Here is a 27,889-nt window from a genome sequence, read left to right as displayed (position 1 = left end):
AAGAACTATGGTTTGGCAAATGCAGGTCACTGTTGTTTTTAACGTTGGTGCATCATGTATGTTGCAAATGTCTGTTGTACAAAAGAAACCTAGCTCATTTCTAGATGCTTTTAAAACTTTTAAAATGTTCTGTTAGATGCATAGCACTGAATTCGGTTGCCAGCTGCACATGTGGGTGTTTTCATTAATTCCGCTGTAATCACTTCAGTTGCCTTCACTCTGCATCAGAAAGACAATGGAATTTGGCCCAAAGACACTTGCTTTAGAATGGATTTTCCCCTTTATTTCTATGAATAAACATGGCCAGAGAAAGAGATGGTTTTAGCAGATTTTGATAGCTGTTCCCATAAAAAGACTTCCTAGAGGCTTTAATTTTCACACAACATGGATTATAAAGAATCAAAGTGCTCTGCACTCTCTTGTTCCTTTGAGCCTGACAGACCACACATCAGCAGAACCCAAGTTTAGTTCAGTTTGCTTGTTTGGTTCACTCGCTTTCAGCTAGAAACTGATCAAACCCTACAAGAGAGTAAAATTAGAAAACTGGTGTGTAATTCAGCAATTGAAGAGAGCTTGTTAAGTCTAAGTGTAGCATTCTCACTAATACCTGGATTCAGAGGGAAGGTAAAGCTTATGAAATGCTACCCGTAGTGTTAAACTGTTGAGACCGTTAGAACATATTCTTCATTTTTAGACCTCTGGTTGTTTTTTTAATTCCCTAAGACCATTTTTTTTGTTTGTGTGGGTTTTTTGGTTTTTTTTTGGTTTGGGGGTTTTCTTGTTTTTTTCATGAGGTAAAAGCTTGTGTTATTTAGTTTCTAAGGTAAGTTTATTCTAAAGTGAAAACTTTAGGTAACAGTTATGTTTGGTCCTTGGCAAGTTCCCTGTGAATTTAAGTGACTTGAGAGATACTAGGGTTTGCACTACTCTTAAGAGCTGAGGTGAAAAGCACTAGAAGTGCTTGGGGTAAGAAGTGCAACCATTCATTAACTAAATAATGAGTCTAGTTGCCATAGTGAGATACCGGAGCAGCCCACAGTGCCAACACTGGGTCAGGATGCCTCAAGTTGCCCCTGAAGAACTAAAATGCGTTTGAAGTTAAGTCTTAAACTTCTTGTCTGAAATTACAGTAGTAGAAGAACGGGAAAGAAAAACAGGAATTTGATCTCAAGTTACTGTCTAGACACCAAGCAGTACTTAAGATACCTCTCAAATTACTACATGTTTTAGTGTTATTAATGACCAGTCATGCTGTCTACTTTCAGTATCAAACCTCCACCTATTGTTGTAAGTACTTGTCCCAATTCCTTTCCCCATGCAAGCATTTGAGTTTGAACAACACAAGAAACTCCTCTAATGGTTTGTTTTACCCCATTTCCTGCCTGTATTTTCCAGGATTTCGTGTCTTTTTGTAGGTAAAATACGGGTAAATATACCCTGTCTCTCATCTTCTCAGTGAGGTATTACTCCGGAAAGCTTGCCACAGTCATTCTGGCTTATATACTTTGTTCAGGTACATTCCTTTCCCCTGCCACCCCCCAATTTAGAGAACCTTGATGCTACCCTTTAAGGATTAAGTGTCAGCAAATGCAAAACATTAAAAAAATCTCATGCTCAGCCTTTGACTTGTGCTACTAGACTCTGGTATGTGTATCACTTAAGGCTTTGTTTTCATTACCGCTAATGTATAACGTAGTATACTTCACCTTCTTCACTTACTGTTTACAATGGGTTTTCTTTATTTTGTGACTCTAAGTAGAGTCAGTCTAGTGCCTGAATAAGACCTCTCAGGAATATACTCATGGCAAGCAGCAGAAACAGCAATTTAGTCTTTTTTATAGCACTGTTCACCTTGGCATCCCTCCCCTTTTCTATGCTAGATAGAACTCTATTGCTGCAGGTAGGCCTCTAAGACTAAACAAAATTTCTCACCTCTTGCTGTCACTAGATGTATGCAACGATGGTTTTAAAGAAAAAAAATCATTAAAGCCGGAGTCTTTCCCCATTTAAACCTAGAGGAACATCTAGGTACCTGATGTCAACTTCTGAAGTAGTAAGGTATTCTGTGTCCTTAAACTGTCACATGCTACTCTTCCACGCTTCTGAACAACTGCATTTCAGCAGTGGACAAGGCAATCTCTCTACTGCCCTTCTCTGGAGGATAAATGACTGCTAAATCTTTTGAGACTGTCAGATGAGAAGTGACAGGGATAATAAAATTATATTTAATTGAAATAAGCTACTGAAAAGCATTCTACAGTCCCCCCTTTTGAGCTGTTGCCAGAGGTCAGCTACTGCATCTTGTGTGCATCTCTGCAAGTACAAGACTGTGTCTTCATCCAGTGAAAAGTGTTAATGGTACAGAATCTGCACATACCAGATCCTCAGTGAGTTTAAAGTAACAAGGCTCGTTAATTCTGTAATGTGGCTTTGTTCCACTGAGGCTTTTCAGTTAAATTTTCTCACCTTTTTTTCCTTGCTCTAATCTAAACTTCTCTTGAATTCATTTCTTCTGTTCTTGATGTTGAGTCTTTCTGCTGCTCCTAATTCTGCATGAGGTTGGCAAACTAGTTCAGTAAGTGCATTGACAGAATTTATTGGTCCTACCCTTACATCCAGTCTTACAAGTTGCAGTGAGGCACTCCAAACAATATTTCTGTTCTTAAATAACCTTCTTAGCTTTCTTGAACTGCCCTTTCATAATTTACATTCCAAACAGAGCTAAGTGAATAATCTGTAGTGTATACTTTAACTGATTAATTTAAGGATAATTTCAGGAGACATTGGTCCCAGGTGAAGAGTGATTCACTGATTAAGTCTCATTATGAGTACCTGTGAGAGGGACAGTTTTTAGAAGTAGTAATCAAGGGCAGGTTTGTACAACTGGAGACAAGAGAGTTGGTTATAGTTCTTTACAGCAGTTATTTCTCTTACCTCCCTCACCTTAAATATACATTCAGCTATAAGCACTGAAAAATTGGTGGATATATCTGAGGAGATGTGGAAAGAAGAAAATAACTGCATATACAGTAAATATTTATTTACAATAACTCATAGCCAAAGGATTGCTGGAATTTTCCTTTAAGAACTAAAAGATACAAAGCTGTCTATAAATTTTAAAGCCTAGAAATATTTTTCAAAGCTTAAAGAGAAATCTATTTTTTTCTCATATCTGAACTCCTTTGTGAAAACTTTCATATTCCATCCCCATCTGCTGCCATACGTTTTTGATCATTTTCCATGAAAGATTAAGATACGTAAAAGGAAGGAAGAAAAAAAACCCCAGCTGTTTTATCTGCAAGGGTTCTGCAGAAATGAATTAAAATAGGTTAATTAAAAACAAGCAGCAAATTTTGCCTACTCTTTTTCTTTTTTTGTAGACAGAAGCAGAGGTAGCAAACCAAACCAAAGATTATCACAGGGAGATTTTTTCTTTCCTTCTTTAGAGTGAAATTCTGTAAAGTGAGACAAAAGCAAACATTAATTTTTTTTCTCCATCAAAATACTGTATATTTCTTCTTATAGTTGAGGCAAGATTGATGTATCTTTCACCCATCTGAACTGAGTGGAATAAACCAGACTTTTCTAGCAGCTCCAGATTGCATTGACATGCAAGGAACCTTCTCTTTTATTGCCCATGGACTTCCATGTTCTGAGGGTGGAAGGGAATGCCAGCAGTTCAGAATTAGTACCCGAGTTGTACGTGTGTATGGAAGATGATAGAAGTACTAAACCACCCTGCAGAACTGCTACACAACAAGCACATGGTCTGTCATGCAGATATCCCTAAAATGTAGACAATTGTCCATCTGAACAGGCACTGGATGTGGAGGAAGAGTAAAATAGTGGATTAGAGAAAGAGGATAGATTTTCTTTACTTCATAAGTTGAAGATGTACCACCATTAAAAATGAAGTGGTTCAAGTTATAATTAATTTCTGAATGAAACCTTGTCCACATCATATGGTAGTCAGTGGAATTTAATTTAATACAAGTCCTGTGTTGTTCTTGCAGAGATTTGAACTCACCATAATAGGTACCTTATGCATCTTAAATGTGTCTGAAAGAACAAGGATCATACTGTTCAGATTTAGATTATTTGGGACTAGTGGGTTAGCTGTCACTTCTATTCTAATCTTCATTTAGCTATTCAGGGAAGTTGGTATGAGATATACCTTAAAAGACACAGAGGAACAGAGATGATATGGGATCTAATACAGCTATGTTGAGTTCACTTTGTAACGGGGGGGGGGGGGGGGAAATAATCCCTGTCTGTGTACTACAGATACTGTGATGAGATTATCAGCTGGTTTTGCTGTAAATTGATACATTCCTCTATGGAATGAAAAACTCATTGTATCCTAACCAGAAATCAAAGTCAGGTCTGAAAATTCTTTAGTGTCTCATGTAACTGAACAAATGAGTGATGGAACTGGTAGTCCCTCCAAAAAGACACCAAACCAAAAAGTCTTAGGGACACATATATGGGCTTCCTCCAGGATGCTAGAATTTCCTAAATAACCAATAAAGGACTACTTACAGAGAAAAATAACTAAGCTCAACCTTCAAACACCATACATGTGCTTTGATGCTGGCAGAAAGTACAGGTTATTGATGTCTGTGAAAGAAACAACAAAGCTATTGATTCTGGCCCAAGCGAGAATGAGTGAAATGTCTCTTGCCTCCTGTCGTGGTTTAACCCCAGCCAGCAACTAAGCACCACGCAGCCGCTCACTCACTCCCCCCCAACCCAGTGGGATGGGGGAGAAAATCGAGAAAGAGAAGCAAAACCCAAGGGTTGAGATAAGAATGGTTTAATAGAACAGAAAAGAAGAAACTAATAATGATAACACTAATAAAATGACAACAGCAATAATAAAGGGATTGGAATGTATAAATGTTGCGCAGTGCAATTGCTCACCACCTGCCGACCGACACCCAGCTAGTCCCTGAGTGGTGATTCCCCACCCCCCCCCTCCCAGTTCCTAAACTAGATGGGACGTCCCATGGTATAGAATACACCGTTGGTCCGTTTGGGTCAGGTGCCCTGGCTGTGTCCTGTGCCAACTTCTTGTGCCCCTCCAGCTTTCTCGCTGGCTGGGCATGAGAAGCTGAAAAATCCTTGACTTTAGTCTAAACACTACTTAGCAACAACTGAAAACATCAGTGTGTGATCAACATTCTTCGCATACTGAACTCAAAACATAGCACTGTACCAGCTACTAGGAAGACAGTTAACTCTATCCCAGCTGAAACTAGGACACATCCTTGCGTAATTCTGACTTCATACTTAAGCCAGAAAGACTAAGCAGAGCTACGCTGAAACAGAGATCACTATCTGCTGGTTTGTTCCTTGAACCAGAACAGCTCAAGATGCACCACTGAAGTTAGTTACAGGCTTCAGGGAACTACAGATAGCAAGTGGTTCTGTGCAGTTAGAAACTGTCACTTGGTTAACGGGAATGGGATGCGTACGTCTTGGCACTGTTGACTGGGAGATCTCCTGGCTAGTTCTATCCAGCCAAGAATCAGCCAGAGCCTGTAGGTAACTTAGATGGAAGGACTCCTCACCCCTAGGCCACTGTTAACATCCCCCCATACCCAATTGTCCCCACCAAGGAGGCAGGTCAAGTGCGTTCAAGAAAAGCAAAACAATATTTCAGTAGATGTGACAGCAGCTCTGTGCAGATGATAGATAGCACTGAAATACTTCAGGATTCTACTAGAGATTGTGTGTCCGTTCACAACAGCCTAGTCTTGAACCCCATGTGCTCATCATGGAAGAGCTAGCACAAGGGCTAGGGTGTGGCTATTGTCTTAAAAATGCTAGTGCTCCACAACCACCTGCTGCCAGCAGACGTGCTTAAAAAGGTTTTAGAAGTGAAAAATGAATAAAAAATACATACTGCAATCCAATTAGATTGTTACAAAGGAGAGAAGTGACTGCCAGCTGTGGCAGAGTAGCTGGTCTTACTGGGGTCTAGAAATAAGATCAGAACAGCTGGAACAAAATCACTAGAAGCACCGACACCTTTTACATAGCGTGACACTTCAGCTTTGAGCTTTCCTTTTTATAGAGGGAGCATAATACTCTGGTTAAAAAAAAAAAAAAAAGTAAGAAAAGGAGATGTTGGAGAGAGGCAGGCTGAAAAGTGGCAAATTATGATTATTATATGCTGAGCCCCATGAGGAGATAATTTCTGCTAAGTCAGCACACTAAGCACATTGTCTTACCTCCCCAAAACTGCCACTCACCTGATGCTTTTCAAGTAAAGGGGGGAAACCTTGTCATGTAGTTAAGTAGTTGGGGGAGGTGGGATCTGCTTCTATGTATGGCTTTTACATGTTGTAGTTATGTGCTAATGAAAAAGCAGATGTTCTTGAATGCAGTGAAAGGTTTGATATTGCAGTCAGAAAGAGCTGATAATCCAGTCATCTAATGATAGAACTTACTGACAGGGTCGGGGGACATGAGGCCTGGGCAAGTATTTGGGATCCTGGGTTCTGGTCCCAATTACATTACTGATTCACTCTGAAGCAGTAAGCAAATTCGTTGCAGTTCTCATGTGCCTTTAATGCATGTAAAGCTCTATAAAATATCCTGTGTGAAAACTGTATCAAAGAGAAATATGTCAGTCTGCAATTATTCAGATAATACAGTGTCCTTGTTGAATGTGATCTGCATTCCATACTTGATAACAAGGTTAACTGAGCTATAACAGATGGCAGAATCTGCCCTGAAATATTTGTATTTTTCCTGACCACCATCTTTTTTCTCTTTCTTTTTCTTTTCCTTTCTCTCCACTCTGGACACTGCTGTCATTTTAACAGCATGTTTGCAATACCATACCGATTGCAATGTAAGAAAAGATGAGAATAGCCAAAGTGATTCTTAATTAAGATGAACATTTAGTCACCTACAGTATAAACAAATCATTTTTCTTTATGTGAGCCAGTATAAACTGTAAAGAATGGGTCCCTGAACATAAAGAAACCCTCACACTGCATTCTTCCATCAAACATGAAGTTGGGAGTTGTTCAAGTATATTAGTGTGTTTGGTTAGTATCATACAAAAACTTCTTACGACTTTGAATTGACTAAAATTTGTAAATTGTGAATATGCCTCTATATTCTAAATATTAGCAAAAAGCATAACTGAGATGCAATGACTACGAAAATACTGTAAAATATGGTTTTCAGAGATTCCAACCATACAGTCAAAATAAGAGTGGGGAAGATGAGAGAGTGGAAAAATAGAAGGAGAAAACTGAGAGGACTGAGAAGACCAGGTCTCATGTTACTACTTCCCCTGTTTTCTTTGCCTTTTTGATCTGTAGGAATTTAGCATTAATGTGAAGGTTCAATGGTAACTGAACACAGTTGGACGCACAATATAAAAAATGGAATGTATTTCTGATGCGCACCTAACTTCAAGTGCCCAGCACCTATACATAGTATTCACATGATGGAATTTGCATACACAGAATCAAACTAGTCTTGCCCAGACTTAAACATATTTTGTAATTATATAATTTGAAAAATCAAAGCTTTATGAATGTATGCATTTACATGCAATGTGGTATATGAATGTGACAAATAATGTACCTTTATTTTCCAAAGGCAAAATTTTTTCATCTCGCAAAAACAACCCACAGCAATGGAATCCATTTCAACTGTAAACTGCAGGCTTGATGGGTATATAGTTTAAATATCATGGTGTTCCTTTTTTAAAATTGATTTTTTTAAACCATGAATTTATTTTGCTGCTTTTCCATCACATTCATTTGTATGAGTGTCGGTGCAAAGCAGAGGGAAAAAACAGTATTTCAGTGTCTGTAGCAGTCTGTAAGCAAGTATTTTTGCCATCCAAGGAGTGAACTGCAATGAGAAATCCAGACTCAAGGCACAGATGCATTCATTACCAGACAGTCTTCACTTCCCAGGTATCACAGTTCATTTAGTAGCCTGTTATGCCGTTAGGTTCTCTGTTGCAGATGCTAATGAAAAGCCACTAGGAGAGTAAATATTGAAAGGCAAATATTAAATTATTCTCTGAAATTCATTGTGTCCAGGAAAAAAGGGACACTCAGCATTGTTTCCTCTTCACTTCCTTGCTTCTCTAGTTAACCTTCACAGTGTTCCAACATGGAATTTTAACAGAGCAGTGCTTTGGGATGGAATGCACACCTTGGTAGCACCACACTTGCAACTGGGGGCCTCTGCACAGCAAAAAGTGATAAGAACATCTAGCACTTGTAGCACCATTTGCTGCTTCTTTAGGCTAGGCTGACAGACATACAACCAGCTGCTTTGGCAGCTGACACAAACGGGGCTTTGAGTGGCACTGGACCTTCTCCTTGAGGGACTAGATCCTCCTCGTAAAATTTTCTCAACATTCTGTCTTCAGGTACAAATGCCCCTCTAGCAGCAATTTCTAAACTGAAAATGAAACTCTCGGTGCAAGAAACCTCTTTACTAGTACATTGTAGAGGGCAGAATATTGTGGGGTGAAATTCCTAACTTTCCTTGCCAGTGTAGTATTTTTAGAAAAAAACATTTTTTTTAATTTTTTGCTCAGCAATAGTGACTATTTGTCTTTCTTTTACTGGAAAACTTACAGACATTTGATTTTGATGGATTTGAGGGGACCAATCTGGTTACTGATTTGTTTTACCTCGCAACAATGGGAATATTAAATACTCGCATTTGGTAATGTTTCCCTTTCCTGCCTTGCCTAATAAATGGCTCAGAACTGCATGAGAGTCTTAATATCATGTCAGTCATTACACAGAAGACTGTTGTTACTGGCAACAAGTGTGAGAGTTCATCTAATTAACTGATTTCAGTTCATGTGGCATTGAATAATTCCCAGAACTCCCATGTTTGTCCAATATGTTCTATGAGGGGAATGATTCTCTAAAAGCAATTAAATGGTTCCTTTCAGACTAGTTTGTCATTGGTCATTCACATACACCCCTGCTATTTCTCTCTCCATGATGTCTGCAGTTGGCAATTATACAGAGTGACCCTGGAAATCTGCCAGTGGCTCTAGCTTGCTTTTTGTTTGGTTGCTTTTTTGATTTTATTTTTTAATGAGGTAGGAGGGAGGGCGCTTGGTAGGCTACAGTCATCATCTCTCAGTTGTCTTTCACATCAACTTTGCCAGGCTGCTACCAGGACTCTCCTACCACTATTGGTGTTATTTCTTTTTCTGTCTTGTATATCTGTGTTTTGTTTCATTCTTGAGGCTTGAAAAATTTGAGCTATTTCTGATAGGAATCATCACCAGTAGCATAACTAAAACTCTGGATTCATGTCTCCTAAGGGTGTTGTGCTGAAAACAAAATAACCTATGTTTTGCTCCCATTACTAAAGGTGAATTGTCAAGCTTTGTACTGGAGGTAACTTTAGCAAAATTCCACTGCCACCAGCTCCCCACCCTCCCTGTGTTTTATGCGTGCAGCAGCCACTTGGCAAAGGATGTATGTGTTGGGAGAGAGATAGGATAGAAATTCACCAACCAAGTTAAATAACTAAGGTTTGACTCGCTCTCTGGAAATACACTTTTGTCACCCCCTTCCTGCAGCTGCATCAAAACAGAGATAGGCATCAGCCTTTGCTGAGGTACAGCAGAGAGGAATCATATGAACTGAATAACTTACTGAAAAATAAATATGTATAAAAGTTGGCTTGCGGGGTTCTAATAATTCTGAGACATTTTTCTTTGTGTTTGTAAGTAACTGGATGATTTCTTAAATTAGCTGGAAAGAGAGGTGATTTGGGGTAACTGCTGGAAGGTTTTATTTTCAAGGAAATCAACTACCATTTGTAAAGAGTAGCAGTGGTTGGTGTTAAGTGATGGTATTTTGTGCAAAAATAGTGTTTTCCTAGCAGTGCAGGAGATGTGAGAAATTTTTTGTTATTCATAGGCATAAGCAGAAGCAAGTAGTTTTTTGCTTGAATTGTTTGCTTAGAGCAGTCATTCTAATATCAGTTCGACAAATCTCACATCTCTAAATGCAGTAAGACCGCCGCCATTGCTGAGATGCTTTGCTGCAGCAAGGCCTGCAAGCAGTGTATGCTTTGTGCTCTCTACTCTTCCCTCCCCCTCTTACACACTTGCTGTTTAAGAGGAACATGGCAGCTATAGTAGATGCTGTGTTTGTGCTTTGATTTTTTTTTTTTTAGCCTAAGAATCCTACAAACACTTAGAAGCACTGACACTTAGGGAACATTTTTTATTATGACACTTGAAAAAGAAAAAGCAGAGTTGGCCTTTTTTGTTAGCATGTTGTGTCTTTTTTTTTTTTTACTCTAGTCTTCATCTCACAAATACTTGTACATGTAGTCTTTAGTAAGGGATGTCACTGAAGTTGTTCGAACTTTTCAAGTCTTTAGCAAGAATGGTGTTTTTATAACTGCATTTTCTGAGCACCTACTACTACAGCTATACTGAGAATGCTACCCCCAGGGGATGTTAGATAGATAGATGTGCAAAGTCAATTTACAGGATTGGAATCTGATTGATATAAGTGCAGGGCTACACATAAGTGTGCCTACATGAGAGCTACATTCACTGAAATGTATTATCCAAGTCAGCTTGGGTAACTTAGAATTTAACAGTATAGCCATGAAGCGCTGGGCTCAGCACAGGCAGTATAGGATGGTTTGGCTGTTGCTATGCTGCTATTGCAAACTTCCAAAGGGCAATGTTGTTGTTGTTAGCTTGTGACGTAGCAGTGGAAGTATCTCCTAATTTTTAAGCAGGGTTTTTCCCTTTACTTATACCTTGGTTTTATTATTTTATCTTATTTATATCTTTGGTTGAGGTTCTTCCCCTCATTTTTTATCTTGGAAACACCATTTGCTTTAATTTTAAGAGTGAACTACATGCCCAGGAGTTTAGAAGCCAGACATCAGGATCATACAAGCCAGATGGATTACAGTGTAACAAAAAAAATCCCCAAACAAACAAAAACCACACCCACCCACCCCACTCCAAACAAAACAAAACAAAACAAACCACAAACAAAACAAAACCAAAACCAACAGGGCAAGATGTTTCAATTGCTAGTATTAATATCCAAGTGAATCTCATCCACTTTGTCACTGGCTCTGCACAGGTATTTATTGTAAGAGGTAGGGAAAACACATTTATGTGGGACAGGGTTAAATTCTTGTCAGATACTTCCTTTTTATAACTTAGCAAGCAGTTAGCTAATCAAACATAGGTGATTACATTCAGATTAGATGAATCCCTAGACTTCAATTGTGCTGATGGGGATCTCCATTGACTGTAATGGAGCCCACATGCACATATCTACTTTGCAGAGTTCTTAATTTAAGCAAAGAAGTCCTGTCCCTGATGTCTGCTTTAAGTTTCGTAGCTTGTTCATTCTGCAGAATATAAATGTGTTTTCAAACCAGGGAGATCACACTCAATCTGGAAAAATTTATGAGACTGTGTTTTTAAAACCGTAATTTGTTTTATCTTCAGTACTGTGAAAATATTGTTGATGACAGTCTTTGAAGGCAGAATTAGATGGTAATACTACCAGCTGGTGCATAAAGCAAGGCTTACTTGCATAGAGTAATTTTAGTGTTGTATTTGATTTAAACAAATTGCAATGTATTTTAAAGACCAGAATCCTAAACTGACCAGCCAATGATTTGAGTAGATGTGGCCTAACAGTTTTGTTTCATCTCCACCTACTGCTTCTACATGAAAATTAGCACAGTAATTGGCTTGCTTATCCTTTTCTGTAACGGATGAGTGAGGTACTTAGATTTTAACTAAAATATTTTAAAATTTGCAGTTAAAGTAAATTCTCACTCCTTATTAAAAAGAGCCTGACAGACATTATTGTCTCCCCCCCCACCTCCTCCCCAAAGCCTACAGCCAGAAGGCACAGATGTTCTTCTAGGACCAGAAGTAACTTGTGGGCCCTCAGACTTGTCTGTCAGCACCCCATTTGCCTTGACGATACCACACTGCGCAGAAGTAAATTCAGAGCACTGGAATATTCACTTGAAAAAAAGGACACAGCAAGGAAAATGGGAGGTAAGTTTAGACATCTGCTCCCACTTAAAAGGTTGTATTAACAATGGAAACATGTTACTTTTATTCATGCAGGCACAGGTCAAAGATTATGTAAGTGATAGAAACAGGCATCTTAAAGAAACAACAATAACAAAAAAGAATTTGCATTTTGTTAAGAAGCAGCTAAACTGTTTTCAACTATTTTACCAAGATGCGCAATAAATGGTCAACTTTATGATCTAGCCCATGTGACATGAGAAAGTATTCATTTTTTCAGATCACTTAATAATAGAGACAGTAGCCATTCATTTTTTAAAACGCTGTTTTGGATAGATCATCGCTTCCACAAAGACTCATGTGAGAACAGATCACTATATCCATGCAAGAATTTATCATGACATAAAGTTATGGAACTGGTTAAAAGTATAAACTTCAAGTTTTTTTGTTTTTTTTTTTTTTTTAACCTAGAAGGATCCTCCTGATTTAAAAATCTTGTCTCTTTATATATGTCATTTTAATGGGCATTCAGTGATCACGCTGTGCTCATAACCTCTGAAGGATTAGTGTACATTAAATGAAATATTTTCCTTTTTTAGTTGAACATGCATTTTCTAATCCTGATTTACTGGGGAAATTAAGCTTTGTGCATTCATGACATGGGCATTTGTGTCTGTCCACCTGCATTTTTTAAGCCCACTGGCCATCTTCGACTGAAACTGCTTGGTAGGCAGCACTCAAACTTATTAAACTTTCTGCATCATCTGGGGAGACAGCCTACTAAAAATACTCATAAAGGGACGGCTAAAGCATGAACCAAACTGTTATTCAACATTACAGAAATCCACCCAGGATAGACAGGTGCTGAATTTCCCAACTATAAAGTGTTCACTGTACATGTAATTAGAACTGCAGAATCCGGTAACTAGACACAAATCCATAGTCAATCAATCAGATTTTATTGCACTGCTGCTGATGGAACTACTTGGTTCATTGCATTGTGAGGGGAGAAAAAAACCCAGTAGTTAAAACATTCATGGATACCATAAGTCACTCTATCCTTTTCCTCCTCTAAACCACTACTATGTTGTTTGTTGCTCTTGTTTAAACCATTTCAAGTTCAGCTTAGTTTTCCTACCTTAGATGCACTCAATACTTAATCAGCTCTATCAGTGTTGGCTAAAAACACCCTGGAATTAATGAGGATTGTAACACCAGACTGTAGACTGCTCAGATACCTCATCTAATGATGCTGTAATGCAGAACTAAGCGTGAAAGGCAAAAGAGTGGGATAGGTAGTTTTTTGATGAAGGTAAATGTTAACTGTAATGGATGTTCTGAAAGGAAGTCAAATACCAACTATTGTTCAAGGTTTGCTTATTGACTTTAATCTTCAAGGTAATTTCTTAACTTGACATTGGGAAAAAAAATTAGCTAGAGAGTCAAGAGCACTTGAAAAAAGATGCTAAAATTGCTTACGCATCATCATGATTATTATATGCTGTACACATTGAATTCTGCACAATATATTGCTATAAATCCTATTGCTGACTCAGGGCTAAATAGCGAGTATTTACTCATATAGGTAGTCTACGTTCTCTCTTTCCCTGAGGTCAACATGAGTAAAGAGTTTGCAGACGGGCTCTCAGAAATACTTTACATTCTAGTTGAATAAAAATAAACAAATAATGTCATGATTCCTATTGTCAAGGGCTATTGATTATTTTAATTTTTTTTAACCTAAGTTTCATTTTGCAGGAAGTGATGTCTGTGGAAGAGGAAACTACTTCTTGCTACTGCCTGTTGGATCCTTATGCCTGTCACATTCTCTTAAACAGCTTTGGAACTTATGCTCTTATTGGAGAACCGATCTCTGACTGTGCCGTTCGACAGCTGAAAGTAGCGGTTTTTGGCTGCCTGTCTTGCAATTCTCTGGATTACAATCTGAGAGTATATTGTATGGATAACACACCTTGTGCATTTCAGGTAAATGGTTTCACTTTGTTATTTTGCTTTTAGTTATTTTTCCATCGAGTGCTAAAATTCCTTTATTCCTGGGGATAGTCCCTAGGCAACAGCAACAGTCCAGAACTCAAATGAATGAGAATACTGTGGGGGTTTTTATGCTGCTGCTGCATGACTTGGAGTAAGTCAGTCCCTTAATTTCTCTGCAGAGTTTTTCACTTGTGGATTTACACTGCAAGAGCTTTAGGACAGCCAAACTGTCTTTTCATTTTTTGCCAGGCAGATGGAAACCCACTCTGCCCACATTCTAGACTAACCAAAAATCACGTAGCCATGGTTAACACAGCACAAAGCTACAGCTGATAAGCAAAGAGTGTTAGGTTGGGCTCAGTGCCTTGGCTGCTACATGGCACAGGCAGAGCTTGCTTGCATCTGGAGCTGAGTGCTACTCCACTACAAGTAGAAAATGTAAGTCATTATCATTTGATGTATAGTATTTATCACGCTCGTTACCCTTGCACTGTCATTAGTCAGTTCAGGATTTCCTCTCCTGTTTACAATTTGAGCAAGAAGAAAGAGATTTCCTCACCATATTTTAAACAAAAATTAAATTATGATCGTGCATTTCCCCTTTTAAAAAAGAACCAACACAAAACTATCCCCAAGAGGCTATTAAAATTAGCATGATTTTTCTACATGGTATTCGAAGACAAACCAATGAAATTCCCTGGCTTTTGCAGCCTTAGTAAACTCAGAAGCTTTAACAAAATGGTCTTCTTTTGGGAACTGAAATGAAGACAGTTGTGACAGATGAATTTTTGCTTCCTTTTCCTATTGTACAGAACAGAAACATGAATCTTAATGAAACACGCACTAATGTCTATGTGCCTCTAATAAAAGCAAAGCCACTGAAAGGATTGTTAAAGACTTACAATAGCTTTGTAATTATACCCTTTATAACACACAATTCGTGGGCTACCAGTATTTTCCTAGATGAGTCTGTCGAAAATTGTTAGAAGAATAATTACCAGTTTTCTGCATTCACAGAAATTAGAACAGGGTGTTTGTACATAATGAGACAACTGTATATTTATGAAATTATACTTCCCTTAAAAGCATGCTGCATCAACTTCATGCTAGTGTAAATATTAAGTGGCGAACATGGAAAGTACAGATTTTTTGGAAAAAAGTATTGGAGTTGGGCTTACCCAAGTTTTGTTTGACACTGTTAATCCTTTATGGTGCAGTCCTATATAAGACACAAAGTTCCTTGATTTTTCACTTTGTTCCTGTGTGAAAACTTACCTTACTTGCCATTCTAATGGATGACTTTGCCCGTTATGCAATTCCTAGTGTGTTGGGAAACTTGGCTCTCAAAATATAAGAGAACCAAGTCCCCTGCATTTTGTGTTTTGCTGTAGTCCTGCTGACCCCTGTGGAATTAAGGACCATGTGCATTATGAAAGGTGGAGCAGTGTTTATACAACTACGGTACATGTAAAAAAAAAATCCAACACAGGGAGGGAATTTTGAAAATAGTTATGAAATAAGCTATTCCCTTTGCAGTTGAAAATCAAAAACTAAAGTCTCCCTTCTTATTCCTTCTTTCATATAAACCCAGCCATTAGGAGTTAAAACAAACTGAATGCTTGTAAATTCGTTTATAATAGAAATCCATTATTATAGTTTCAGAAAGCTCTAGCAGTCATTATAGTTTCAGAAGGTCACAATGATTCCAGTAGCTCTTCTAATAATAACTTCACTACTGACAAGCACTAAACCTCTTTGATGCACACAGACTTTTTTATAATTTATGTGGATAAAAAAAGGTAATTTTGAAAGACTGCTTGCTAGCTGATTTTTAAAGACTTCTGCAAGCTCTCCCTCCTCACTAGTAGTATATTTACTGTAACAGTATAAGAATAAATATTGAGTAAGTACAGGCAGGGGTCATTTTTTTACTATTGTGTTTTAAATTCACAGAATTATATAAAAATCTAGGTTGGAACAGACCTCTAGAGGGCTGTAGTGCAAATTCCTGCTCAAAAGTCAGCCCTTCCAAGATTGCTCAGGATCTTGTCCAGTAATTCTGAAAATGTCCAAGAGAGGCGAAATGAAACTGAAGCATTTTGTCTGAAGCGTACCCTTGGTGTGTTTCTTTCAGTGCTCTTTAAAGCCCTAAGAGTACTTTCTCACCAAAACTGCTGTCAATTTAATCTGTAGCCGAGTAGACTATTCATCAAGCATGCGTTATGTTGTCTATCTTCCTTTTAGTCTGTTAAGTAAATATCTCACTGAGCTATGTATGTCAAGTGTCATACTGTCATCTGGCCCATGAGAGAAATACTCCACCGCTGTACCCTGATATGCTGTACGTAAACATAAAGATGTATTTTCACCTTCCATAAAGATGGATTTTCATTAGATTTGGTATTTGTTCCTAATACTGATAAATTCTTTCCTCCTCTGCCGTTGCAGGAAGTGGTTTCAGATGAAAAACTCCAAGGAGGACAATTACTGGAGGAACCCAAGCTTTTGCATTTCAAAGGGAATACCTTCAGTCTTCAGATATCTGTCCTTGATATCCCTCCTTTCCTTTGGAGAATTAAACCATTTACTGCATGTCAGGTACTTATCAATTTTATCTGTTTACATTTGAATTCAGAGGAAGTGAGAATTTTCACTGGTATAGGCATAACCCAGAAAAGACAATGGTCCCTTTTATTTTTGAAAGGTGTGTTTTTAATCTCCGAGTATGCAACAAAAATGCATTGCCTTATGATTTTGCTAGTCTAGCCTCAATGTTTCTTTGTAGTTAAGAATTCAGGGAGGATTATTTCTGCCTGATAATTTCTGCAAAGTTATTTCTTTGGGGTATTACCTCCTTTGCTGATTGTGAGTCCCTGGTGCATGCAAAGTTCTGAGAGTGACTCAGAGGCCTCAAAATACTTTGTGTGCAGTTCAGCACTTTTCTTAATGCTACATACAACTTCTATGAATAAATATATTGCTTATGGTATATTAAACTCAGGTATTTTTGTTCTCTGTTGGCAAGTAATAGTCCAGAGTTCCCAGTCAAAACTGAACTGCAGGGTGCTGTTAAAACAAGACATGATAGCCAATGCAAATTTCTCTGTATTTATCTTCATGCACAGCAAGGACATCACTTTGCTGAATCTAATGCAAGTGGCACAGTCCAAAGTACCTATTAAATTTATTGCTGCAAGATAAAAACAAAAAATAAAAAGTCAGATGAGGGAGCCATAACCCACAGAAGAATGCTTAAGCGCTGTGCTTGCTTTAAGGCAGGCATAGAACGGCAGACCTGCTGAAGATTTTGATCATAGTAGGCACATTCCCATTCTCTCAGCAGCCACTCAGGGTTAAAAAGAAGCATGTGCAAAACAACCTCTGCTGACAGAATGGTCTGACACAGTGCTGATACTGAAGCCAAATAAATATTTACATTTTATAATTGAGTATAGTTTGGATGACTTGGACAGGTAATAATTGTTCCTAAGAGAAACTGCAGAACAACTTATACTGGCTTTGTATTTCCCTCTCAGTGAAATGTGTTGTGAAATGTCCCAACTCTCTTGATAGCTCTGATTTGGTTCCAGCCTTTTTATATATATAAAAAAATCTACTTCTTCATGTGGAGTTTCTTCCAGTGTTTACTTGTTTTCTCTCCTGCATACCACACTTTAAAAACAAGCTGGCTGCTCTGGTTGTCAAGAACAACTGGAAGGAGCCTATTGCATAATTGTCATTTGGTCCACCAAATGAAACCATTATCAGATAGTGCAATGAGGCAAGACTTATGTTAATGATTTCTCAGACAAGTAAAGATCCTGCTTCAAGGCTTGAACAGATGAATAAATCATCATGTAAAACTGTGGCATAAAAGCAGTTAATGGCAGGTGGTAGTCAGAATTCCTCCAGACTCTGCTAAGTGCATTTGTTTGTCCTGGCCATCCTGCAGGAGCAGATGCTGAGTGCTTGGCATCCTTCCCACCATGTTCACAAGTAACTAGGGAGAACCCTTAAAAACTGGTTGGGTGTTAGAGCAGGAAGAGGCTGTGACAAGCATGTTAAGAAGCCAGACAGGCACCTTTGGGGGTTAAAAGCAGCTGACCTCCTAGCATCTTGTGTCTCTTAGAGGATCCAGTGTCTGTCTGTAGCTATGAGATGATTTACATTCCCTCTGTCTGCTAGGAACTTAATTACAAAGGGAGAATAAAACTGAAAGCATTTCTGGAATACTTTAAACACTCATCGTTCCACCATGCTTTGCCCCCCTGTATTATGTTTCATATAATTCTTTTCAGCTGAGTGATTCTTCCACTCTGAATGAAAGCAGAGATGATTACTCTGGAAAAATCTAATTACAGTTGCTCCACTTCTAGTATTTTGCTAATGTTTTCTTTATCGCTGTTGGTACCTTGCTATTGCTACCACCTCAGGATCTAAATGCAGAGCTTATCATTATCACTTAGTGCATCGTTACAGATAGGCCGAGACACTCTTAAGAAGCAGTACACTGCATTATCAGCTATGAGTACAACAATATTCTCCCTAGTTTAGTCTTGACTGTACTTTAAAGTATAGGGTGAGGCTGATCTTTGAAGCTGTATGTTCTCAGATTACCAGTGCATAGCTAATGTCTTCAGGGGCACAGAAAAGATTGCAACCTAAGTCGAGTAAAAAGGGCTTATAGGAAGACAAGAATGAAGAAATGCATGTTTTCTGAGCTGTAAGCTCTTAGGTGAGCTTCCATATATATAAATTGATCGTTTAAGTTAAATTCATGGTTTACTTGATTTAAACATCTAATTATGACAAGTGACTAGTTGACAGGTCACTCAGTTATAACTATCAGTATTAAATACTGAAGGAATTATAGCTGCCTACAGGCAGCAAATTTTATGTCCTTGTCTGTCATTTATTAACCCTTTATAAAGCTCTGAAAAATGCAAGCAGAATGCATGCCCAGATTAAATTTTGCATATAGTAACTACTGTATTTTCTTTGAAGGATCAGCTTCACATGCCTTTCAAATAAATTCTAAAATTTAAAAGTAGTATGTGAAAAAGGGACAGAGTAATCTGAAAATCCATAATCCTTCTCTAGAAAAACTAATGTAAAAATCTTTAAACTAGTTTTCTCGTGTTAGAATAATTGCTCACTGAAGCTGTTTAATGCTGTCCCATAATCATATGGATGAATGCTAAGATATAATAGAATGAAATATTAATATCAGTCTTTTTTTCCCTTTTACATTCTTCTCCAGGTTGCCAATTCTACAGTATTTTCCAATATCTTGAAATTAATAGAGAACATGTTTGGTTTAATTGTTTTTACTATTTACAGGCCTTCATGACCACAGTGTGGAACACCATAGTGGGTTTGTAGCTGATGTTAGTTTAGAATTTAAAAAAAAAAAAAAAAAAAAAAGTGTTCCAAAAGCATTAAGAGAGGAGACCAGCAAGAGACCTTTGGTATTTACAAAGTAATCATAAAACAGAAGTTAGTTGCCCCCTATGTACTTCTCCTGTCTATTTCCGTACGTTTTTAGGAACTCAAAGCAACCAGAGATGCCAGAAATCTCTGATGATTAATTGCTGCAGTTGTCTATGTAGCATTTGATGAGGGCATTCATCCCATAAACTGTCCCTGGCTGAAGTAGAGGAGTCACTGAAAGTAGTCACAGAATATAACAGGATGAAACTAAGAAGTAAAACTGAGACTGACCAATGATGTGCAGTGGGCTGCACGTGACTACCCAGGCAGGTGGGTGTTTTTAAATTCGGATGGAACATAAATATAGAAAATACGCTGTCATGCTCTATACTGCATTAACTTACAGAGGAAGAACAGTTCTTGATTTGAAGTTCCTTTTTTTGGATTCTGTAGTACAAAGTGATGGCAAGGAGACACAGATTGGAGTAAGAGTGCATCTTTCTCGAGTTTCATTTTAGATGGGAGTCTCTCATCATGTGTGTCACTGAATGAAATCTAAGCTTTCAGTAAATGTAACATCTCAGTATTTATCAATTGAATCGTCACTTATTAGTTTTGTCCTACTTTGAGTTTGCAGGGATGCTAGTAAAAACGCAATTGCAGAGAAAAATCATGGACTTTTTTCCTATTTTGCGATTGTCACAATTTCTCTCTTCATGCCTGCTTCCCTGTTCTTGTGGGAAATGTTTCTCTCACAGGAAGTCCCATTCTCTCGTGTGTGGTGCAGCAGCCAGAAGCCGCTGCACTGTGCCTTTTCACTGGAGCGCTACACACCTGCAACTACACAGCTGTCCTGCAAGATCTGCGTCCGACAAGTCAAGGGTCATGAGCAAATCCTACAGATCCAGACATCCATTCTAGAGGTAAAGTGTTCTCTCTCTTTTTTTGTTTTGTTAAGTTGCTGTGTAGTATGTGAGATGATCCCTCCCCATTTTTGTCCTTTCTGTCTCTGTTTAGTTTCTTATGCCCTGTTCAAAACTGTAACAAGTATATAAAGCCTTACCAATTCCATTTCCAGCAGAAATCAAAGCACAGAGATTCTAAAACACTAAAAATAATTTATATTTGAGTTGGTGGTAATAGTTTTCTTGCAAAATGTTTTGATAGTTTGCAGAGCGCTGAGAGTTGAAAATGGATGGATTGCCTGTATGCTGTTAGGCCACTGACTACTCACTTACTAGAGCATTTTTGTATACACAGAATGTCTTGCAAGGATGGTAGCTTTGCTCACAGGTGAAAGATATCAAACATCTAGTCAAGCAAGCTGGTGATGTGTCCTACAGCAATGAAAACTTCAGCTGCTTTTTTTAGATTATTGAACATCTTTGTTATCAATTCAGATTAATACCTCTGGATTAAAGATATATGATCATTGCTAAATGCACTATGCAGAGAATGCAGCAACAAAATAAGAAAACCACAAACATCATTCTGTATAAAAACATCCTCAGAATACGGCCAAGCATTTTATTGGTTCTTTATTGTTATTTCATAAAAAACTTCTGTCATTCTATATATCTCTCAATAGAGTGTTGCTGCTGCAGGTTTTTTTCCCCTCCCTCTCTTTTTTTTTTTTTTTTTTTTTTTTAAGGGACCTATCTGTCCACAAGTCCCCAAAGCATGTTACAATTTTGTCTTCAAATAGATTTGCTAGCATGGAAGGTTTTCTCATGCCTATCTCAAAAAGTGATTGAAGAGTGAGGATAATTTGACTGTTAAAAAAAAAAATATAAATAACAACTGAATACTTGAATACTGCAATTCCTTGAACTAACAAAGTAGCAGTAGCTTATCTCACATGTGCAGGGTATGAAACTCTACTATTGTTCTGCGTATTTAATTTAAACAGTCAGACCATGAGATATATCTACAGCACCGCTATTACTTTGCATGGATGACTTTTGGGATGTGTCATAAATGTTATATGAAGAGACTATAGCATCATTGTTATTTAATATTTATGCTGCATTGCACTGAAACGAATAACGCATGGAAATGTGACTCTATTACACAAGAGTGGTATAATTTCATAGGAAAAGAATGGGCCAGATCTACAAAAGGACCTGGATTCCAAAGACATTTTTAATATGGAAGAACTGAGGTAGTTATAGAATTTAGGTGTTTTTTTAAAAAAATCACAAATGTGACATTAATGTGTCCATATTTTAGGCTTAAGCAATTAAAAATTTAGAAACCCATATGCTTTTGTGGCATTCCATCTACCAATCACTGCTCTATTGGACTTCATCTGTAACACAAAAATAAAAAAAAGAGAGGAAACTTGTAGAAGGAAAATGACACTGTTTAAAATGTTTTTATACATAACTGCTTGTGATGGTCTAGAAGTTCCTTCACAAATACCTTTTAGCTATTCAATTTTCTGTTGTCAGTTCTACAAACTGTAGCTGGAATCTCAGTAGGCTCAGGTTTGGTTTTTACTTTCTCCAAAAGCAGACTTGATACACCAATAGGTGTACATAGACAGGCTCACTGCAGGTAGATAGATCCCTGCATAACAAGGCAGCAAAAAGAGTACAGAACTGTCTGCACTTACAGCTGTTCTCATTCTGAAGATTCTGTGCAGAAATCCTGTCTCACTTCCCCTTTTCTCAACAGGAGTGTACCATAGGACTCTTGGTGTTACTCTGTTACTGTGCTAACGAGAGCCACCTACAGACCCACCGTAGACAGAAAGCCTGATGCCCTAACTAACTGCTTTGCTTTCATATTCTGTATAGAATGAAAGAGAAACCATCACTTTCTTTGCACATGATGACAGCAACTTCCCTGCACAGATGGGTCCAAAAGCATTCAAAATCCCCTACTCCATTAGACAACGAATCTGTGCAACATTTGACACACCCAACGCCAAAGGCAAAGACTGGCAGATGTTAGCACAAAAAAACAGCATTAACAGGTAATGGAAGGCAATTTTGAAAGGTGAACATTTACATATGCAATGGCAATAATTTGATGCTGTTATGGTTTTCTTTGTCTGCTGGTATTAAAGATGTGTGCATAGTAATTTACATACTTAACTCTCAAGGATAAGCTGTAGTTCATACATTCTTTTATATATGACTAGTTGCTGAAAACAGGAACTGCATTCTCCTCTGAATAAATCAGTGTGCCCTGTCCTATCTGATGTATGTTTGCTTCTAAGGTCAGTTTCTTTGTTCTGGGCTGGACCTTTTCTTTGTACACCCACAGGAGTGGAGTCTTGGTAAAGTACGAGACTAGAAGGACTTCGGAGGTTGCGTGTTCTCTCAAAAAAATCATATGGCCTGTTGCCTTGGCTTCTGTCTACACATTTTCTATTCCAAAATTAATTAAACATTTTGCAGATTTTTTTTTCCCAAGGAAAAGACATATTTAAAAAAGAAAGTCATGCTCTACTGTTAGGAGTAATAATATTATGATTATTAAAACTGAAAGAAGCTGTAAAAACTGATTTACTACTTATTTTGCTTTTTCCACTTGGCTAAATTAAATTGGTGGAGGCAGTTCACTCACAGAAATATTTTCCGATTGTCACGAATGCCATAAATATGTTCCCAAGAGGGTAGAGGGATACTTAAATCAAGCAAAATAACTTTTCATTGACTTGTTGCTTTGCATGGTAATCTCAATAAACCACATCTGAACCAAAGAAAAAAAGTAACTTACAGTCTTGCAGCTGTGAGAGAGTCAGAAAATTCTGCTTTACTTAGCAGTGTTTACTACCTATTGTCAGGCACTTTAATCTCCCCTGGTTTCTGTTCCTTGCACGTAGAGGAAGCTGGAGATTTCTCCTTCTCAGGAAACTGAGACAGTGTACTAAGGAGATTACATTGACTTGTGTAAGACCAAATTTGTGATAACCCTTAAACTTTTGATTCTGTGTTGGAGACACCTGGTAGGGTCTTTGCAATATCTATTATTTTTATAAAATCAAATTCATAGATAGAAAAAGGAAGTTGTTGAGCAGTTTAAACAACCCAAAATATAGTTATAAAACCAGATGGCAGAGCACAAATACTTGACTTCATAGATTTCCACATATCTGCTGTTGTACAGCATAATCCATTACGGTCATCATAATATTTCCCCCATCTATTTCAAAATACAGGCCACTGCCATACTAGTAGTTATGTCTAGTTATTACTAGTAGCAGTCAAGGTATTACCTGACAAGAGTAACAGCCTGGCTTTAGTTCCTCGGTTTAGACAGTAATCTGTTCTTGCAATGCACTAAAACTATTCATATTGTTGCTACAAAGAACTTCTTCAAAGCTGGAATTGTACTACACATACACAAACTGGTCACTGTATGTTAACCTTTGATCACCAATAGAGATGAATGTCCTGAGGAAAGGTAATCAGCAAAGCTTAAGGGAAAAAAAATGGTATCTGTCTGTTTTTCACTGATGAGTAACAGTCCAAAAATGGTCAGTAGCAAATATTTAATTATGTTGGAGTTGGTTAAAAAAAACAAACAATAGCATTCAAGTCCAAATTTCCTTTTCTGTGCTACAGGTTATTCTGCTTCTTCTTGTATTTATATATATCTACCTATATGTAATACAAATGTATAAATAACATTTATGCTTGTGAATGTGAAGTTAATATATTTATTCAGATTATTATGTCCAAAGCCCATAAATAGAAGGAGTTATAGGGTAATGTGCTTAAGATACTCGCTTTGTTTTACCAAATTATTTGCAAATCTCATCCCTGCAAAGTCCTAAACACTACATATAAATAAGATATAAATTTACAAATTAAAAGATGTCATATCTTCACATAATCACAAGCATCAATTTAAGTTATATAATTCCTCTACCTGACACATACTTGCTAAGTTTACTAATGATGCTTTCCAGAACTGACTTGTTTTCTAAATTATACAGGATGGTGCTGCTGGCCAGCATTTATGTACCTCAGAATATGCAAGTCCCTTGTTCATTCTCCTTCTGCTAAACTGAGCAAGTGACATTTGAAGAATAAATGCACCATTGTGTCCCCTCTTCAGGGTTCCCTCCACTCATCTAGGTCTTGCTGAAGGTTTTTTGTTTTTTAAATGCATCTATAGCACTAGGCACAACAGAGGGCACTTTCACATTCATGGTAGCTACAGTATATGCTGTTCTTCATTCTTTTTGTTTTACCTTTTTCTCCCCTCCTTTTAGGAATCTCTCCTATTTTGCTACACAAAGCAGTCCATCTGCTGTCATTCTGGACCTCTGGGAAGCCCGACATCAACATGATGGCGATCTTGACTCCCTAGCCTGTGCCCTGGAAGAAATAGGAAGGACACACTCCAAAATCTCAGACGTAACAGAAACTGAGATTGAGGAGCCTGACTTCAACTACAGCAGACAAAATGGACTTTAGTCACTTTTTTCCATTCAAGAACTGACGGCCAGCTTTGACTATTACACTAGAGATTCTCTTTGGCAGGGAGGAAATAAGGGTTTCTGCACAGTGTGTATGGAAACAGACACTCATTTCCACAATGCAGTTTTCAGTTGGAGGAGCAGAAGAAGCCCTACTAAAAATCATCTCAGTAATAAGGAAAACACAAGCTTCTCCCTGTCCTCTCTCATTTAAAATTCATCTTTTAATGTCAGAAACCAAACTACATGTCTATCATTCCTGGGGCAGGAAAGAGTGAGACACAGAACCATAAAAGGTAAATATTATGACGTAATGCTAATATAATGCCTAGTGAAAATCAGCAAATATGATATTGAGTATTTAGAGCCACCAGAGGTTAATCCTAGTTTAAAGGTTTGTCTTCTTGGGGCCTTGACTCCCTTTTGTCCTGCATCTCTAACTTACCACACTTAAAGAGTGGGTTTAAAATGTCATTTGATATCATGTTGTCACTTTGTATCTGCTACAGAAAAAAAGAAAATCTGGCCTTATCCTGTTCAGATGTTTGAGGAATTAGAAGATCTCATAACTATTTAATTGATAGCATGTGCATTCCAAACAATTTCTTTTAAAAATTCAATCACTTAATGAATGTACATTTGCTGCAGAGCTTTCCTGCCTATTCTGTTAACAGAATAACAGAACAAAACCCTTCTCTGGGAAATTAGTGTGCAGGTGTGAGAGAGAAATTTTCTAAAGTTCTTGGTCTGCAAACTTAGTCAAAAAATGTTTCTTTGGGAGTGGATTTAGCCACCAAGTAAAATGCAGGAAATTGCCAGCCCTATTTTAGCAAGTTTACACATTTTTTTTATTGCTTCATGTTCTGGGGCTAAACTAAAAAGTAAACGTGAAGTCAAATCAGCAAAGCTTAATTTTGGTTTAGTTTCAGACTGAAACCAGAAACCCTACATGATACTGCCAAAAATTGGCTTGATTTCATTGTACAATCTGGAAATTTCACAGGATATAAAGCTGGCTGTGTTACGTTTGGTTTAGTTACAAACATATTGCATTTACCACCAAAACCAGAATCTAACTAGATAATTCTCCTCATTTTTTATCCATTTTGTACAAAAATAATTTATTACTTCAACTGAACCAAAAAGAGAGCTGTCACTGTGAGTGTGTCCTAGTGGAACTGGTACTGAGCCAAATTTAACCATTATTTTTACTCATATATTCTTTAAAATTAGCCAAGGTGCTCATTAGCTCTGGCCCTAGGCTATCAGTTTTGGTGATAGGAATACAATCAGTATAAAGCAGGAACATAAACAAGACTTTAGGAGCTTTATGGAAATGCAAGAAATTGAAAACAAGGATTCTGGGGGTTTTTTACCTCTGTATTTGGCTGAGAGCAGCATGATAGGCCACAGGGTAGGTACTTAGTGTGCAAATCTATAATAATCTGAAACTATTTCTTTACCCAGGATTCCAGTTCTGAAAAGTATGATGAACAACTCTTGATGTAAGACTTTGCTTGTTCTCACTCATCTAAAATTGCAAATTTCATTGCTTTCCCAGCTCAGCGGGCTGGAATAGTCTTAGACTTCCCCAAACATTTTCTGCACTTTAGTATTTCATGCAGCCTGCCATGAGAGTTCCTGTTTGCAATGGAAAATCATAATGGCTGCAAGCATATTTAAGACTGAGACAAAAATACCAGCTGATTTGGCAGCAAGCTGCCACTGTTTTCAGCAGCACATGGTTCTATCTGTATTTGAATTATATTTCTAGCGACTTCCAGTCCTCCTCCTCGGAAACCTGTTCTTCATTGGACAAAATAGCATGAATTAAAGAAAAAAAAAACAGGGAATGGCATCCACAGAAAAGCAGTGGAGTTTTAGTGAGCTGTCGTTGTCTGGGAAACCAGCTACAGTCACTCTCCAGCAGTTAATTTGTTCTCAGCTTCTCCTCAGATGCAGTTTTAATTTTCAAACTAGCTTAGGTTAGCTACCACAACAGAGACCTAAGTACTACCCTGCAGGTGCTGTAACATATTCATGTGACTCCGAAGAGCTGTGTTTTCTCTTCTTGTATTCCAAATATATGTGAGCTACACACAGCATATGAGGTCAAAAGAGCTGCTGTATGGACCTCAGACCTTAAAGCTTTTTCTCAGGAAATGCACAGTGTTTACTTTCAAGACTTGCGTAGCTTTGAAAAAAACCTCTACGTACAGCAACACCCAACTCTGCCTACTGAAAGCTTGGTAAAGCTGAGAGAGAGAGAGAAACCAGAAGCTGTCTAGAGTGACTTCCTCCAAAGTACATCTAAAAGGGCCTTCAGAGTGAAGGGATCTGGGTTGTACAGGAAAATCCAATGAAGTCTAGTGTCTGAGTTAGTTAACGTACTGAAAAGGAATAAATGTCAAAGTTTCTTACAATGCCAGAAAAGAAACCGTTCAGTTTTGGGCCCAAGGTAAGATTTTAATTTTACAGTGCTCAATAGAGTATTGTTGTTTCCCTTTAAGTTTTGTTTCCTGTTTTTTCTTCACTTTTGCTAAAGCAGCTTCTTTGTTACTCATCTTTCTTTAGTGAATCTGAATCAAGAACTCTGACTTTTTGTAACCTATTATTGTTTTGATGCTCTTGTATTAAGTGGACTAGAAATGCCACAATACTACTTATTTACCTTTCTCACACTGTAATGGGGTTTGAAACAGTAACCAAACCACTAGCCTACATTTCTCATGTGAGCTTATCCAGCTGCACACCTGAGTCTTGTAAGAACTGCCATACTGTGTCAGGTGAAAATCCATTTAGTCTTGTGTGCTATCTCTAATAGTGACCAGGATGGAAAGTTTAGGGAAACAGTGTAAGAAACATGCCCTGTACTAAAGGACTTCCTCAGCAGGGGGATTGCATTTGGACCACTGTGTCTAAGAATCACCGATACTGTCCTTCAACATACTGACTCATCCCTTTTGAACCCACTGAAACACTTGGCCTTCATG

General features: G+C 37.8%; 1 protein-coding gene across 1 annotated transcript in view; it reads left to right on the top strand.

Moving 5' to 3' along the window:
- UNC5D (unc-5 netrin receptor D) overlaps positions 1–24,894 on the top strand; it is a 166,979-nt gene extending 142,085 nt beyond the window's left edge. The window contains exons 12-17 of the mRNA XM_075042190.1: positions 11,893–12,061; positions 13,796–14,023; positions 16,481–16,630; positions 20,221–20,385; positions 22,261–22,439; positions 24,690–24,894. Of these exons, the coding sequence (XP_074898291.1) occupies positions 11,893–12,061; positions 13,796–14,023; positions 16,481–16,630; positions 20,221–20,385; positions 22,261–22,439; positions 24,690–24,894 (1,096 nt within the window). The remainder of the gene's footprint in view (positions 1–11,892; positions 12,062–13,795; positions 14,024–16,480; positions 16,631–20,220; positions 20,386–22,260; positions 22,440–24,689) is intronic.
- The last annotated feature ends 2,995 nt before the right edge of the window (positions 24,895–27,889 follow it).

This window comes from Buteo buteo, chromosome 12 (genome assembly GCF_964188355.1).
Source record: "Buteo buteo chromosome 12, bButBut1.hap1.1, whole genome shotgun sequence".
In the NCBI taxonomy this organism is placed as follows: domain Eukaryota; kingdom Metazoa; phylum Chordata; class Aves; order Accipitriformes; family Accipitridae; genus Buteo; species Buteo buteo.
The sequence above is the reverse complement of the archived record's forward strand: the minus strand, read 5'-3'. Positions and strand labels throughout refer to the sequence as shown.